This window comes from Vulpes vulpes, chromosome 5 (assembly GCF_048418805.1).
Source record: "Vulpes vulpes isolate BD-2025 chromosome 5, VulVul3, whole genome shotgun sequence".
Classification (NCBI taxonomy): Eukaryota; Metazoa; Chordata; class Mammalia; order Carnivora; family Canidae; genus Vulpes; species Vulpes vulpes.
In genome coordinates, this window is record NC_132784.1 from 103,301,162 (window position 1) to 103,319,106 (window position 17,945).

The 17,945-nt window shown below is 37.5% G+C and overlaps 1 protein-coding gene across 50 annotated transcripts in view; it reads right to left on the bottom strand.

Annotated features, from left to right (window-relative positions):
* The window catches only part of ESRRG (estrogen related receptor gamma), a 617,890-nt gene that overhangs the window by 200,038 nt on the left and 399,907 nt on the right, over nucleotides 1-17,945 (bottom strand). Inside the window, exon 2 of one of the 50 annotated variants that reach the window (XM_072759514.1) lies at nucleotides 14,514-14,632. The exons of the other annotated variants lie outside the window; for them this stretch is intronic. Within the exon in view, the coding sequence (XP_072615615.1) occupies nucleotides 14,514-14,518 (5 nt within the window). The 5' untranslated portion in view covers nucleotides 14,519-14,632. The remainder of the gene's footprint in view (nucleotides 1-14,513; nucleotides 14,633-17,945) is intronic. 50 annotated transcript variants of the gene reach the window in all.

Sequence of the window (17,945 nt, forward strand, 5' to 3'; positions counted from 1 at the left end):
TGACAGATGAGCAGGCTCAGATAATAATGCTGACCGATGCTGGGAACTTTATTCATTCATCCATCTTTCTATCCACGGAACCTCACGAAGCTGAGGGCTGCATGCTGAGGTCATAGCCGGCACATAAATAAGGTCATCCGCTTATTTACCTGCATTGCTGTATCAAATATGCTGTCAAGCCTAAACTAGACCATCTACTAAAATATCTGTTGCGAGAAAACAAATAATGATAGTCAAATGATGGTGTGTGATTGGTTGACTGTACAGAGTACAAGGGGTTGTTACCCTCGTAGTTTTATTAAATAAGAAAGCAAAAGATTTATGTTATGGGTGATAAGGGCAAGAATGCTGTAAAAGTGAGAAAATATGGCAACAGTATGCTGTACATCACCAATGTGATAATTATTTATCTAAAAAGTTGGCATTCTTAGACTTCTAACATGCAGTGTATGAAATTCATATATTCAAAGGAGACATCATAATAACCTGCCGGCTGGTGGTGATGGATATGTTTTTAATCCAAATGACCACAATCTTCAGTCTGCCTGTCATGGAGGGCCAGGAAAAAATGGAATTTTACTTTCATAACTCTTGATGTTGAAAGAGGAAAAACCTGGAAGCATGATAAGTGGCTCATTCCAATGGACAAATGGACATGGAGCTGAGAGAATGAGTGTGAATAAAAGTCATTGTTCCCTAACTAATACCATTTTCACTTGTTACACTAAAAAAAAAAAAAAATGGAGCAAGGGATGATTTCTGCCTCCTTCATGTCTGGAAAGCACAAGTTCAAATTGCAACAAAAGCTGGAAAATCTTTAACACTGGGTGAGTTCATTTACAAATTACCTCTTGCTAGAAAGAGTCGGGCAAAGGCTGGTATAATATTTGTCTATTAACTAAAACTTATTGTACAAACACAGCAAGAAGAGTTGATGCTGTAGTGCTTTATTGACTAGAAAGCCTTGCCTATGGATTTCCTCCTTTGAGGTTTAAAGGAATTCCTATTTCTCATTTACAGTCTATCAGAAAAGGTATATGACCTGTATTTTTTAATTTATATAAATCCACTCAGTCAATCAGCCTGGGCTGAAATTTAATGGATGTATCAGTCATCTTTGGTCCGGGGAGAGAGAACGAGGCACCAACATCCACCACCCATCTCAGCTTCTTCCATTATATTCCCCCTCTTTCCTGCCTCACCAGCTCCAACGCCTCCCTCAACTGCAAGCCGGGGCTCTTTCGAGGCTGTTGTTTTTAAAGAGAGAAATCTGAGTAAAAATAAACTGAGGGAAATACAGAAGACCCTTTGGCTATTTCAGGTTTTTTTAAATCTTCATTTTCCTATCTATGTTATGGCAATTTTATTACATATTCAGCAAATTTACAGTAACAAGATGTTCCCCTGACAAATTAATCACTTTCCAAGCATTTTATCATATAAATAAAATATCACCACTAGAGAGTAAAATCAGCTCAACCAGTTGATTTAACCCTTCCTTCAGGAAATTCACCTGAAATAGATTGAGGTCTCCCCCCCCACCCCCATCTCTCTTTCTTTCTCTCTCTCTCTCTCTCTCTCACACACACACACACGCACACACACACACACACACACACACTCATTCACTCACAGTCTTAAAAACATGAGCTGGGCACTCATACTACTGTTAACAAGGCTTCTAGGGACTTCTAGCTTCAGAAGCCAGATTGCAGTGTTTACTGGATTAGTATAAAAGAGAAGCGTGCTAATGCTTTTTAAGGATAGGAGAGACTGAAAAGAAAAAAAAAAAAAAAAAGGGAGGGTGAAACTAAAAACAAGAGAACCTTTTCTAGTCTGCTAGAATCTACACTCTCCCCTTCATAGTTTTATTTCTACATTCCCCTAATAATAATAATTAAGTATTTATATTTTTATAGTCCTATTCTTACCCTAACATTCTAGGCAGGGAAGAAAATTGCAAGTGGCTAGGTTTCTGTCTTTGCTTTGCTTTCCCCTTTGCTAATTTCAGAAAGTGAATCCAGCAATTATAAGTAGTAGGAGACTGATAAGGAGTCACACATGCACGAGAAATAGGTTCAATTCAAGCTTCCCTGACTAATCCTTATTATGACTCATTTCAACTTCAGAATTTGTCGGTTGAGGTAAGAAGCTAATTTGGCTTTGAGAAGTGAAGTCTCAGTTTTGTACTTTCCTTCTAGTGCTACTAACAACCCCATTATTAAGAGCAAAGTAGGAGGGGCATGAAATATTTATTGAGTGCCCACTCTCACCAAGCATTTTTCCGCATGCTATTTTATTAGGTCGTTAAACTTAACGCATTTTAAGTAACAGCATAAATTTCTCCAGCTTTCAAACCCATAGTTTGTATCATGGCATCTTCCATCTCAAAATAAAGTGCATTATTTTTAACACTTGTACCCAGTATGACCCTCAAACTATGACCCTGAGATTAACAGTAGGACCGTCTGCCAGATTTTGACAGGAAATGGGAGCAGAAAGGCCCTCAGATTTCTCCTGCCTGCTTCACCCTGTGTGTGCACAGATGCTGCTCCTTCTGTTTGCACTCACTAGCAGATTTGTCTCCTCTCTTCCCATGAGTTCCGTCCCATCAAATACAATCTAGTTCTAATCTACATATTTTAAGAAAATAAAGAAATCTGACATCATGCCTGGGCCAGCTGTGGCCCCCCCAAAACAAAAGATGACCAGGCCATGCTGCCCGCCTTCAGTGCTTAAGTAAACACCGTTCTCTTACTAGCCTTGCTTGGGGAACCCCAAATAGTCTCCTTACCTCCCCACTTATAAGTTCATAAAAATACCCATGATTTATTATTACTATCCCTCTTCTTCCCCATGAATGGGGTAATGAAGTTCTTTATGGGAGGCTATTATGGAGCAACATGGATGCTACTATTTGCTACTTATCTCATATAATTAATAACACCATAACTGTTATTAGAGTGCAGTATTTAAAGCAGCTAGCCTTCCATCAATACAGCCGATTTGACTAAACTGTCAATGGCAAATTTCAAGAAGAACCACGAAAAGATTTACTTTTGAAATATATAATATGTTACATAAAGGCTTTTATTAACATTATTTTATTTATTTTTTGGTTCTAATGAAATCATTAGGCTTACCAACTGACTACATAATTATAAAGTCAACACTCTTAAAACGCAAGTAGTTACACTAATTAATTTCCTTCCGGGTATTTCCTTGACAGCTTATGAAATTTCTCTCTTAAAATGCCTTGCAAATATTTGGGCACAAAGCTTTCTCTAAAAGTTGATATTCAGATCTTTAAGTAACGTCTTCAATGAAACTACCAATCGAATAAAAGTAAAATTAACATCCATATTATGGATCTTCTGGTCTTATGAGAGAGGATGAAAGAAGAAATCGGTAAAATGCTAAAAAGGGATGTTTACAGCAAGTACAACGTGTCAATACATTTTCGTGTACTAAGTTTCTGCTGCAATTTATGCAAATAAGCATAGTCTAAACTCCTCTTTTCGTGAGGAATATACTTTTTATCATAATCATAGGGTAAAGTCAGTTTTTACATATTCCAACAGAGCTAACACAAGATCAGATCTGACAAAGTTATATGCCTGTGAATTATTCAAAGATAATCTAAAGCTAGCCCTGTCCAGATTAGACCAGAGAGACTTTCTAGCACCCTAATGTCAGAATACAATAAATAAATAAATAAATAAATAAATAAATAAATAAATAAAACAATGCTGAGGAGGACTCTTGACTGCAAGTGTTAAATGAAAACAAAATTTTAAAAACGAGCACTGCAAGTCATAGTGACTAAGCAATGAAGGCAATATGTAAAAAGTTTGTGGGTTTCATTTAAGATTTCATTTATTTATTTGAGAGAGAGAGAGTGCAAGTCAGGCGATGGAGAGGGACAAACACGATTCTGCATTGAGTGTGGAACCTGATGCAGGGCTTGATCTCTGGACCGTGAGATCATAACCTGAGCTGAAATCAAGGGTCAGACACTTAACCAACTGAGCCACACAGATGCCCCAAAAGTTTGTGTTCTTATACAGATATATTTAATTTTTTTCTAAAATATTTCATTACTTCGTACATTTATGGAAATTCAAAATATTTGTTAAGTGTTCCCTGAAGTTATCAATTAAACCCTGAGTCAATTCCCATTCTTGTAGTTGACCGCTACCACTAATACATACATGTTACTTCTAATTAATTCATGTCTCTGCCAACTTTGCCCTCTGCCTGGCAAGAGTAGGCATTCGATGAGCAGCAAACAGTATCTAAGTGACTCTAGGAGGAATAGATTGTTTTTCAGGAAAAGGTAATTTAAGAAGAATAAGTAAAGGTCCTTATTACTAATGGTGGAAAAAATACATGCTTTGTGGGGGAATATTTTTATCATGGCATGTTTCCAAAGCCAGAGATGGGAGGTCATGTGATTTGGGGGAGGAGGGAGAGAGCTAGGGGATCAAAGGAAGAAACGTCAGGCCAAAGGTGGAAAGAGCCTGTGAGGAGATGAAGTAGCTGTTGTCTACAGGTCCTGAATTTTATTTAATGCCCTTAAATTTTACACAGCTATTTGGCTTAAGACAAATGCCTCATTTTATTTGGCACCAGAAAATGGTTTCAAATGCAGATAAAAAGGAGTCATCTCAAATACTTTTTGGAAAGAGATTGGTTATAAATAAATTTCCTTGAATAAAAAGTACTTTATTTGAACAAATATGAAATGGGTTACTGGTTCTATTTTGAATTAGCAGTATGATTCATTTTCATGCATATTTTGCTCCAGATAGATGTTGCTTATTTAAGTGACGGCTAGAGCTTTACTTGCTCAAAAAAGCATATCCATTAACTTAACTTTGCAACTGAATTGAGTCAAGTGGGATAGAGTGAACCAACCCTCCAGACTCCAGTCTATTCTAGAGCACAAGACGTCACACTGCTTTCTGTACATATAGAACCAGTGAAAATATTCACAACAACGTTCTCTTTTTCGTGCTCTATCAAGCCTCTTTTTAGGCTTGCAGTTAAAAATTTAACAGGCTATATATACCATATAACCTTATCCATACATCTGTATTAATCTATAAAATAAAAAATGAGGAAAGTGGATAAAGCATCATAAATTAATTTAAATGAAGCCTCCATTCCCACTCTAAATTTATATTATCCTCTCAATGAGTCTCAGGAAAGAAAACAGGAACAGTCTTGTTTCAAGTCTGGAGACTACCAGTTTCATTCATAGTTCTAAACCTTCATTTACAATATAGGATATATTTTTAAATTTTTAATTCCAGAATAATTAACATACAGTGTTATATTACTCTCAGGTGTGCAATACAGTGATTCAACAATTCCATACATTGTTCAGTGCTCATGACAATAAGTGTACTCTTTTCTTTTAAGTAATGTCTATGCCCAATTTGGGACTCGAACTCACCACCCTGAGACCAAGAGTAGCATGCTCTACCGACTGAGCCAACCAGGCAGCCCTACAGTTCAGAATTTCTTTTTTTAGGATATTTTATATAAACTAGCTCTTCCTCAACTTCAGTGACAAGTATAGCCTTAGAAACCCATCTTGTTACATATGTATGATAAACTTTCCTTATTTCAATAATGTCCGTGTAAATGACTTATTCGACTCCAGTTTACAATTTAAGGATAGTTCATTTTGCATTAAGCAGGCAATTCCTATCCATGCGGTTTATGCAGACACCAAAATACAAAGTCACACACAGATTTCTAAGACTAAAGTCTTTCATTTTAGATTGAGTATATATTCACCTGCATGCTGAATTCGGTAAGAGTGTTTTGCACTTAATAGCTAAATATTTTTGACTGGTGGCCACAGATAAAAGTAAAAATTGACACAGAAATTTATTCTCATTTTTTCTTTCTAATAGAAAAAAAAAAAGAGGACACAATATATACAAATCAGAATTCACTAAAAAGTCCAATGTATTGTCCCTCCCCTCACCACACACACAAAATCATTTGCTTCAGAAAGGGCACACAGTTGTTTTATTTCTACTAAATCAAAGCCTAAAAATATTACATTTCATCCGTTTCACTTATGCTGAACGTCCCCAAAGGTTCCCTACCTGAAGCTGGCCATATTTTAAGTGCAAAGCAGGCTGAGCGCTATCTAAATCTAGATAAAACTCATTGGTTTGTAATCTGCACAATGATCTATACATCTAAATCTATATGCAAATCAAATGCTTTCGTGCATTCGAGCATTCCAAAGCACCCAGGGCTAAGGGAGCACGAGGTGCTTTCAGCCCCTTCCCCTGTTACCCTTCGCCTTTCCCTCTATTTATTTATACTAGCTACCTAAATAATTCACACTGCCTGCTTTTCAGCCCGAATGTTCCTCAGAAGAGGCCTACAATGAGCTATTGCAGTCACCAGATGGACTCAGAAAAGCAGCAGGTGGGGCAGATGGCAAGGCGCCCTGTCTGATGCTGCTTGCTTCGGCATGGACTGCGTTTTCCTTCCAGGTACATTATCATCATCCTAACACTGAGCAGTGTGTAGTTTGGGGGTGGGGTGGAAGTGGGGCGCTGGCAAATCCTTTACATGCGATACTAGAGGAATCATAAATTACCAGCTGCCCTCTTCCTCCCCACCCCCCACCCCTCGGCAACCCCCGATGTTTTATGCTGTTGCTTTGTTAGTGGGTTTTTTGTTTGTTTGTTTGTTTTTGTTTTTGTTTTTTAAGACTTTGGTGAAGGTTCCGCAATGCTTTTTTGGCACCATGCATAAAGGAGGATACATCCATTGCAAAAATTTACCTCTCAGCTTAATAAAAAAATGAAGAAAGGAGGACTAGAGGGAGCGACACTGGAAAAGTCAAGAAGACTGGGGGGGTGGGGGGATAATATTTTCACAAATATTTTGCAAAAACCACAAATGAAGCGAAAACATAGGTGAGTTGATGACTCAGCTCGCGTCTGCAGTGTCTTACATAAAGGTAAGCTGCCCTTTGCATGTATCGAGTGTAGGAGATAAAAACTACATTTTTATAGCTTTTTGGCATTATAGAAAATATTAGCTATACCCAAACTGGGACAACTCTTTGTCTTATATTTCTGCTGTCATTTCCCAAAGTGTGGCATTTTCCCTCCAAAGTTTGCAATTCTATAGCACTGTAACACACACACACACACACACACACACACACACACACACAATTGCATTGCCCATCACTTGCAATTGGAAGCTTGCAGCATCATGATGCCAAGCTATCATGAGACAGTCACTCGGTAACATGTACTATAAATTTTAATTGAGCATAAACACTTGACAAAAATTCTCCGGAGATATTTCTGGCATATTCTGATTGGCAATGGTACCATGATACCATGATTTTAATCCTTCTATAAACTTAACTGATGCCAATATAAATCTTATTACCTAACTTCACTAATCATCTAATTATAAACACCTGAAAACGTGAAAGACAATAATTTTAATGACCTGAAGCAAACCAATCTGCATCTTCAAAAAAATAAATAAGTAGAACACTTTAATAAAAATGCATCCACTGAAAAGATGCTGCAAAGAGACAGGCAAACTAAAATCCCAGGCTCCTGGGAACTCTATGAGGGCAATTTTGCAGGAATTCTGGAGACAGTAGCTGTGAAATTATTTCAAGATTAAGGGCAAGGTTTTCTTAGAAAAACCACCTTTCAGTTGTCATTTACTTTGATTAGGATGAGTTTACCAAGTCGAACCTTTCCCTCAAAGTCAAACCACACAAACCTTCCAGAGTTCAAACGAATCGCCCTTGCTTTCCCTACCATCTATTGAATTTTTTTAACGTGATCTTTTAAAGCATTTATTCCCCTTTCATTTCCAGTCTGAAAAACAAACCATAAACAAGTAATTTAGATCATTTTAAGATGTAAAGGCAACCGTGGTGATCAAATCATCAAAGGCTTCACAAGGAAGCAGTGTCAAAATGGCTTTTTGAGCTGAGAGAACACAGGCCAGACCAGATCGGAGCTCTAGGACCTCTGATCACACACTTTTGAAATATTCAGGATCTGAATGTACAATTCCTAATCGTGTTCATGGTGCTAACTTTCTCTCAGCCCTAAAAAGCCAAAACCAGAAAATCAGGATGGAAGCCTCAGTGTGCCTGAGTTTTAAAACTCCTGCTACCTAAATTCCTGAAATCATTTTCTGAAGACTGACCCAACCAAGTTCAAACTGGAGACATAGATATAAAAAGCCACATTTTTAAGTGGTTTTATGTACCCAAGATCATTTTATAATTTTTATCATTTATTTCAGGATCTTAGTGTCTAGGACAGTGCATGTACACAAATATTTTTGAAAGAATAATCAAGAAAATGTAGTTTAATGCACTAACTTGATTACTTTAATGATTTAAAAAATTGCAAAACAATGCATGTAATTTTTTCAATGCAACATGAAAAGTTACTATAAGCAATCAATTTGACACCAGAGAGTTGGTTATAAAAAACAAAATACACCTCCAAAATCAATGCTAAACTAATATCTTTTAAACTTGATTTCATTAACTATCATTAAACTATTTACCCACAACCTAATTAAGGTACACCACAGAGGGTATTTAATAATACTAAACAGAAGGGGATGGACATTTCTTAGAAAGAAACACATAAGGCAAATGCTTATAAATTAACATTTAAAGATAGTAACTGTGGAATTAAAATGTAATTTTAGAATTTATATATTTCACAATGACTTGGATATTCTCAGTGTATGCAATGTGTTTTTAAGACTGCCACAATTAAACTGGCAGACAATACCCCTTCTAAAATAAAAAGTAGCAAAGTCTCAGCTTAAAAATCCTGTTATTCTAAAAATTAAAAAAAAAATCATAAGCATAAGCAAAGAGTGAAGGAATGAATAGGTAATTTCAACTTAAGGCCTGGATATAAAAGATAATAAAGGTAATATATGTTACCAGGTCTTACTCGAAGGGAATGATAATTGTTATTGTGATTTTTAACATTTAAAATTATCCTTTAGTATAGATAATATTCTCAAACAGATCCATCTTACATAAATATCTAGAGCTGCACATATTTTTGCAGTGTCAGAAATCAGAGTAATGACATTTCATATACCCACAAATAATCCCTACATTTGTTTTACATGTGCTGAAATAGTTAAGGCATGTGTCTGTATGTGTGTATGTGTGTTTGTGTGTTTTTTATATATACTTATTTATATATATTTATATATATATGTATAAAACACAAGTTCTCCAACTGGTTGAACTATTTCCCTATTTCAGACCCCCTCCTGGATATGACCAACTCCTAAAACTCCACGAGTTAGTCTAAACCTAATAAAACACAGATATCCAAATTTAAAAATTTTTAAATTTATCCAAATCTGTACTATATGCTATAATTAGCATAACTTAAAAAGAGAACTATATTCTTAAGTGCCATTTTTTTCTCTTTCCTAAATGAAATATTGATAAAGTGACTCAAAGGCCATAAATTTGAGGCAATGCCCAATCTGTTAAGCACATGCAGTCTTCTTAAATTAACTATGATCTTTGTGCATGTGCCGGCTGGCTTTCTTCTTCATATGTAGGTATCACTGATTGAAAAAAAAAAAAGAATTTGGGGAGAGGGGTACAATCTCTAATGAAATCACCTATTTTGCCTCTTTGTGGATATGCCTACCTAGGTGAAAAATATAAATGAAGTCACGTAATTAAACACACACAAAAATCAACCAACTGCTAATAAATATCCTTTAGAGGTCGGAAATACAGACACTGAATGACCATCGACTTGAACTGGTAAGGAAGGACAGTACCTTTGCGACATTCACTGTAATCCTAGTTCAAGATTTATCCAGATCACATTTGTTCTGTTTTGTGTTCCCCTCTGAAAGTCTGAGAAGAATTTTCTGCCTAAGTTTGGAGTTTACAGTTTAAAACAGCGAGCGAGAAAAGGAGTACATGATCCCTTGCAGGCCTTCTCGGCACCTAAACAGAGCCATTTGCATAGTTCATTGAACACTGTTTAGTAAACACGGGGTGCAGGGACCACAGTGGCTTCTATCTTCCAGTCCTGCCCGTCCTTTTAAAAGCAAGGCAGGGGTTCTGTTTTTAGTACACACTTTGGTTCAGTGTTAATCCTGTTTTATGTTGTTCACACCTGCTGCTGACTAGCAGCCTGCTGATGGGCTGGGGCTCACGCTGCTCAGAGAAATCCCACTCACAGAGAAGCTGCACAAAAGCTACTGTACAGAGCTGCGAACAAAGCCTGACCGGGGCCCGGGATACAGGACCAGCAGACCCCAGCAAACCTTTCCCCTCGTTTGCAAATACGGCTCTGGTGTCCCAAGTCCACCACCCAACAATGCATGCAACCAATGGCTCTTTTTTGAAAGAAAGGACTGAACCCCATTGGCTTGTTTATATTGCTCAGCTTTGTAGGTCTTTTGGTAAAATTAATGCCCAGACAGTTAAAAAAAAAAGTGTCCTAAGCAGGTAATCAGGTGCATGTGCCAGGCACTCTTTGTGTCCTTACCAAAAGAATCTGTACCTGAAACAAACCTAAATATTAATTCAAAATACCCTATGGATGACCTCCCTATACACAGAATTCTACATCCAAAATGAACAGAGATACAAAATAATATGTTCTGCTACCGGTGCCCACCGTGTGACCAGGACAGTGACTTGGCTGCTCAGATGGCTCCCCTCCCCCAGCCCCCCACCCTGCACTGCGTGTGCCTAATAGCAAACATCAAAAGGAATGACTTCTTTTTTTGATCTTAGTACCAGCGATAAATCAAATTCCGTGCCACAGACAGGGGGGAAAACGCACTACTGAGGAAAAACTCTGAGACTGACGGTGGGACCAGTTGGAGGCATTGGCTCAATCAAGTTCCAGTAAACGATGCCCACCCTCCTTCACTCTGAGACAAGCTGGACGCTTACCCAGAGTGAGGAAAACCTTACCCCGTCCCTACAGGACCCCAAGTCAGGATGCACTTTGGCCTGACATTTCCAGCCGAGGCACTGGAGGCCCCCTCCTTGTACCTGGAGACGGGGCCCACTTCCTTTCTCCCTGGGAGCCAGCCTCTGCCCAGAGGTGGCCAGTACAGCCCAGCCCCAGTAGGAGCTGCACAACCGGGGCGGGGGGGAGGGGGGGCGAATGGGAACTCTGGCATCACTTTATTACATCTCCCGAAGCACCTTTTCTACCTGCAACAGCCAATAAAGCATCATGGGCTCAGGGGCCAAGTCAAGGTGTCCTGCGTCTGCCTAACCCACCCCAGTGCACAGATTTAATGGGGCACAGTTTTAATACTTCTCTGGGGGGAAGCACACAAAGTGCTAACTAGCATATTAAGGTTCTGCTAATGAGCGAAAGCAAGGATGCAATGTTTGAGGTGTCGGCACCTATTCCCCAATTTGTTTCCTCTTCTACCCTTAGCGGTGTGCTCCTTTGTGGAGGGTCAGCGCTTGAGTCCACTACCTGGTTTGTGCCACGCGCTTCCCCAGCAGAGGGAACATTCACATGGATTCTCAGAAGCAGCTTAGCCACAACAGGTGACAAGCCAGATAAATGCATACGTACTTCTGCAGCATGTATAATACTAGATACTTGGGAACTCTACCAAGTGTTAAAGAAAAAAAAAGTCATTGTTAAAAACAATACTATGATATACGTGCCACGACTGTAGACAAAATTCATGTGTCTCCCATAACCTGGCCCCGCCCACCATAAAACAAAATTTAAAAAAAATTAATAAACAACAGTTGTCGCTTTTGATCTGCTTACATGATATGAACAGAACAGGAATAAACTCAATTATTATGTTGGAGCACATGAAAATGCTGATATATGACCATTTCTTGACCTACAGAAATGGCAATTGCATGGGGTTTCCTGAAAATATCATTAGAACCCTATTACCTCACTTTCACACACAAGAAAGGCTGACGTGTTGTCAGGGAATTTCATGATTTCAAACTTGACTTTCCTCTTGATTTGCCCTCAGATTGCCACCTCTAGTTTTGTTTTGTCTTGTTTCATTACTATCAAAATGGGACAATTTATCAAAATCTATTTCAAACTTGAACCTGCTGCTGATTTGGGGTCCTCAGGCCTTCGTAGCCAAAATCTCACTGGAAATCAAGTTTTGCACATGAGACGGTTGACATTTCCAGCAGAGTGTTCCCTGGAAGGCTCACTTTTTGAGAGGCAATCCCATATAACCTAAGAGCAAATGCCTCATTCCGAGAGCCAAGACGGCACCACGATGGAACGTGATGGAAAAACTCATCCTTGGTCCTTCACCAAAGGCCCTGAACCACGGAGGAGTCCTTTATCCCCCGGCCACTTTGTAAGTTTGCTCGGGACAGAAAGATTGCAGTGCATCAGCAGTGGTAGCAGCTTTCAGATCAAATGATATTCGGTGTTTTGCATGTCGTATTGGCGACGTGATGAATAACTCTGAGCTAAGGACAAGCAGCAGCAGCTGTGTGCTTGATCAAGGGCCTCTACCTGCCGCTGCCTCGCAGCGCTGCTCCTAAGCATGCCCACTTCTGAGGAAAGTTAAGGCCACCTTATTTTGATTATAGTGCTTTCCTCAGGCAGGAATTTTTATTTCGGTTTGAATCTTAAGCCATTACATTTCCAGTGATGCATTTTTATGTTTACAATTGACATCTTCATAAAAGAATGAAACCTTTGAGCAACAGCTCAAAAGCATGAAGGTTGCCTGCAGTAAGTACTTAAATTATTTTACACCTACATGGAGCCCAGTTGTTTTTAGTTAAAATTTAATAAACCTTAAACTGATGACCTTTCTTCCACGGAAAGGCCCAGAGTTGCAAAAACGAACTTTCCAATGAAATATATTTTAAGGAACTAGTGCTGAACAAAGGGCTATTTAAAGCTGAACGCTTTGTCAATTTATCAGCTTGTGAACCTTCTGTTCCTGGATTCCCCACTGCTGCTGAATGTATAGAACGGTGGTGCCTTGCTTAATCGAATACTATTGATTCGAGTGTGTCACAGTGATCTCATTGAGAGTAATCAATAGTAATCCAAAATCAATCAATCTGCTCTTGCACGATCATTTATCAAATCTGAATACACCAAATTATTTGTAGGCGTCAAATTACAAAGAAGAGAAGACGGTTGAGCTGGGAAAGTTAATGGTTTAGATTAAGAGCAAAACCAATCTCCCTCTCTCTTTTTAAGGGGAGGTGCTTTACAATGGGCGGTGGCTTGGGCAAAATACGTTTATCTTCTCATTAAAGTATTCAAAATTTATAATTAATGTCATTCCACTCCTGAGAAAAAACAAGATCTCTTTCTTATATAGGACTTTGCTGGTTCAGCACGAGTGACACAAACATACGCAGGCCCTAACTTATTTAACAGCAGCACACCAGCATTTTACAAGTCTGATAAGCTAAGTTTCAAATGCCTGTCACCCATATGCTGGAAAACAAGGGGGCTCGATTGACACAGGACATAACTGCATCTTCTAACATCAGAAATGATGTTTAATAGAATTGGAGTGGAAAAAGGCATACTTAATTTCTCCAGAGAATGTACAGCATAGATGCACCTGCTTATCAAAGAAGCTGCTGCTGATGCTGAAGGTTCCTTTATCAACATATTCACCTGTAATTTAGTCAAGGTAATAAATCCTTCTATTCATTATAGCACACTCAAGAGCACCCCTACTATTTAACTTGAATGAAAAAAAAAAAGGCACAGAGTGTCTAAAACATTTACTTTTGCTAATGTAAAAGTGTTGGCATTTTACTTGGTCCCGATAAGCTGGTGCCAGTAGCAGAGTGATTATTCTTTTCTTATTCAAAGCCTATCAGCATTTCGAAAAGCTCTCTCAATCTTATCAGGTGTATGAACAGCACAGTTACTGAAAACAGTTTGTACTGCTCCTCTCTCTTTCTGCCAAGCTATCTGATAAACCCCCAACTAACTAACTGTATTTACACACAATCACACACAAGTTGTATCTTCCACGCCCCTGTAGCCAGATTCCAGTTTGCCATGGATTTTTGTGCTGGGACATTAACTTGACAAAAATGTCAGCAGTGGGTACCCCAAACTGACAACAATCAAGAAAACACCATAAAAGCACTCAACTAGAATGTACAACAAACAGAAACAAAAGGAAAACAACTTATGAAAAGTTGAAGGCAATGTCTTTGGAATTCGAGGGGGGGTGGTTAAAATACACTGTGTATGCAAACACGGATGAATATCATGTACTTACCTTTTATCAAAGTAAAGGATCCTTTAGCAAAACAAATGAATAGAAACAGAAATTTTAAAAGAAAATATTGCTGCACTTGGGGAGGGTTGAGGGAAGTGTTTTAGAGCTAAGCAGGCATTTCCCCCACATTTCAGATTATCTCAAAGTGGAGGCAGAGAGGTGCTATAACGTATGCAAAGTAAGACAATAGACAATATCACCGAACTTACCCCATAAACTGAAGACAAGATAGAAAGCAAGGCTGTCACATATGGTGACCACATTCTCAGGACAGATTTTCCAATCATTAAAACCCTCATAAATGCTCTAGACATTAAAGTTTTGTTCACTATAAGGAAATAAAAAAAAATAAAAAAATACAATTTGAGTGTTTAACCTCTTGGTATTTTTCTCATTCTTCAGACTTAACCAACTGAACAGTTCCATATAAAGGTATGAGGAAAGAATCCTCATCCAGGCTCACATAAGTAGGTGATCTGCTCTCCATTTCTATCTATTAAAAAAGGCTTATACCGGTTCATGGTTCATACGAATTGAGAGACATACCTAATCATTTATGGGTAGGTCTTTGGAGCATGAAAGACAACAATGACATTTATAGAACATAAGAGAAATCTAAAATGTACTTGAACAACTGAATAATAAATTTCTGACCCTGGGAAAGAATCTCTGCTTGGGCTTCTGTGCATAAATTGTCCATTTGTTCCTCATCTCCCTTTGCTGAATGGCTAGAAGAGAACAGAAAAAGGCGGCCACATGCTCCCACCTGAGCCCAACTCCTGATTCTGTCTAGACTCCAAGAATAGAATGAGCCTTTCCTTAGATGTGTAGAGCAATAAGATGAATTAGCCAAGTGTGTAGTTCAGTACAATTCAGCTGATGGTTGCTTTTCCATCTGTGACACTATGATCCCATGACTGATGAGGCAGGTCTCATTTAAGTCTATGGATAAAGGGATGCTTCTGTCATTTCCTGGACCCAGTACCAACTGTATACAGTCACTTTCTCATAGGAAAAAGACACAATTCTCAACTACATGTATCTTTCCCTTTCTTTGATCATGAACAGTTGATTACAGGCATAATATTCCTCCTCAATATATCTGATCTGTTTTAATAGAGTAGGGACGATGAAGAAAGCATTGTCATGGTATTCTTTCATTTATGGAAAAATGAACGTAATTTAACATGGTCAGCCTACATTTCTGGAGAAGTTAAAGTTCTGTGATAATTTGGAATTATGGAGGGCAAAGGGCAATTGATTAAAGCAACCTCACATTAGAATTTTTTTCTCTAAATGAGTACCTTGGTGTCCATAATTTTTCATATTACTCGCTATTTTTGCTAATTCTGGATGTACTTTTAGACACTCTTTTCAAAGTAAAATAAATTCTTATAAATACAAAATGTAAGTATCATAACTGCCATGAAAAGAAGACCTTTTAAAACATTTTAATTCACATTGTGAGTATAAAAAGCAAATACATATATTTAATGTGCCTTCTGTTTAATTTCTCAAAAGCCAGTATAAATAAGTAAAATCTTCCTAGAATCGATGAAAAAGAAATTTTCATATACAAGGGAACCATTCTGATCATGGAGGAGAAAACAAGTAATATGCTTCTGCCTATTTTCTGTGCATTAAGTTCTCTTTCAAATTTCTTTTTCTTTTCTTGCATTTTGAATAAACCATACAAAAAGAAAGCACGAGATTTTTTTTTCCTCAGAAAATGTATGCAAAGTACAACAAAAAGAGATGTCCCTTGTTAAAGATGGATTGCCCATGCTCCTTCAGCTTCTCCACTTCTTAAAGCCTCTATTTACTTCACACTTAGGAGCAACTGAGGTTCACCACATTAGAGACTTGTAAAACAATAAATCCCTCTGTTATTTTCAAAAGAGTAGAAAGATTTGAATAAGTTGAAGTTATACTCCACTTTTTTTTTTTAACAAAACTCATTATTATCTCTGCTGTCTGTATTCCCACAGAGTTTTAAGAGAAGTAAGCAAGCAAGCAAGCTGGTTTTCATTACACTTCCACTAGCCATCAATCTCTGATATAACATGAGAATTTATCGGTAGCTTCCCTTTTATTTAGTACCATCTTAACCAATTGTTTGCGGGGAAGGTGTATGATGAAGCAAAGTTAAATTGACACATCTGTGATATGCCTGACAGCCTTCAGTATGCCTGGTATTAATTTGTTTTCTTTGGCTAGGTAAGTGCTGCCAAAGCATATTACACATAATGTGTACTTCCAATCAAAATGATGAAAAGTATATATGCAATTTTGTGTCACTCAAAGCAGTATAAGAATGCATAGAAGAATGTATATGACAAAGACTGCCTTTTATAATTAAAATATAAATTTAAGTTCTTTTTGTTGTTGTTGTCACAACATAATCTAATCCTAGGTAGGCTCTCCATGAGTTTAACACTTTAAGTATTAAAGAGATTTTAAGTGCCAAAACCACAGCCATACATTGCATTTCTAACGGCCAGTGCTGAATGTTGCATATCTATATTCAAATGCACAGATAGATCTATGCCAGTATATTGAAGTGGACTTTAATTGACCAGTGAGAAGTCAATTTATTTAAAACTGTGCCTTTTCTTTTAATGCTTTGCCTTAGTGAGTTATCTTCCAAATATACATTCATTGCCATAAATTAAGATGGCATGACATCTGAAGAAACAAAACATAAAAAGCAAGTTTCCTCCAAACACTTTTTAATTTTTTTTTTAATTAAAAAGGGGACTGTATGCCTGCAGGTGCATATATGTGCACACACACACACACACACACATACACTACAAAATCTAAATCCTCTCAATTTGATGGTTTTGTATAATTGATTAGAAAATACATTTGGAAAATACTGGGAAATACTGTCCAAATCAGAGAAAAAGAAACACCTGACATTTCTATTAAAGAAAAAGTAGAGAGGAGAGTTGTGTTTGCTAAAACTCTGAATGGAAATTATTTTTAGTAGCTGAGGTTTCCTAGATCTTAGAAAGTAGAAGTCGAAAATGAACTTGAAACAAGAATAAGATGCCAGGTAAATCCTTCAAAAGGCAAAGGCTGTCACTTATCACCCTCAGATAATAAAGGAGCTAACTTTGATCTGATGGACTGGCAAAAAGAAACAGCAGGATTTAAAAAAAAAAAGAGAGAGAGAGAAAAAAAACCCTTAAATTTGTTAAAGTGCTATTCATACAAGTAAAGATAAGAAATGAATCTAGGATTTCAAGCAAGAATATAAGTAGGAACAAGATTTACAACAGAAGAGCAGTTATTAGATCAGTGTTCTCTCCCAACCCTCATTCAGATTTACTAAGCAAAATCACAGATCTCTAAACTTACCTCTTAGAGTAAAATTCAAAAATTCTGAAATCTGTGATGTACTTTAGAGAAACAGAACACTTATTAGTTTTCTACATTTGCCTTCAGCAAAAAAAAAAAAAAGAGGAAATGATGTATTTATGTAATGCAGATAAATAAAATTCCTATTTTGCATTTATTTGAGAACTATCATGTTTACACTTAGATATATTTGTCAGGCCCTCGTATTTAAAAAAAAAAAAAAGAGCTGATTCAAAACTATTTCTTGGACATGGGCCCAAACCATTAAATTATGCATT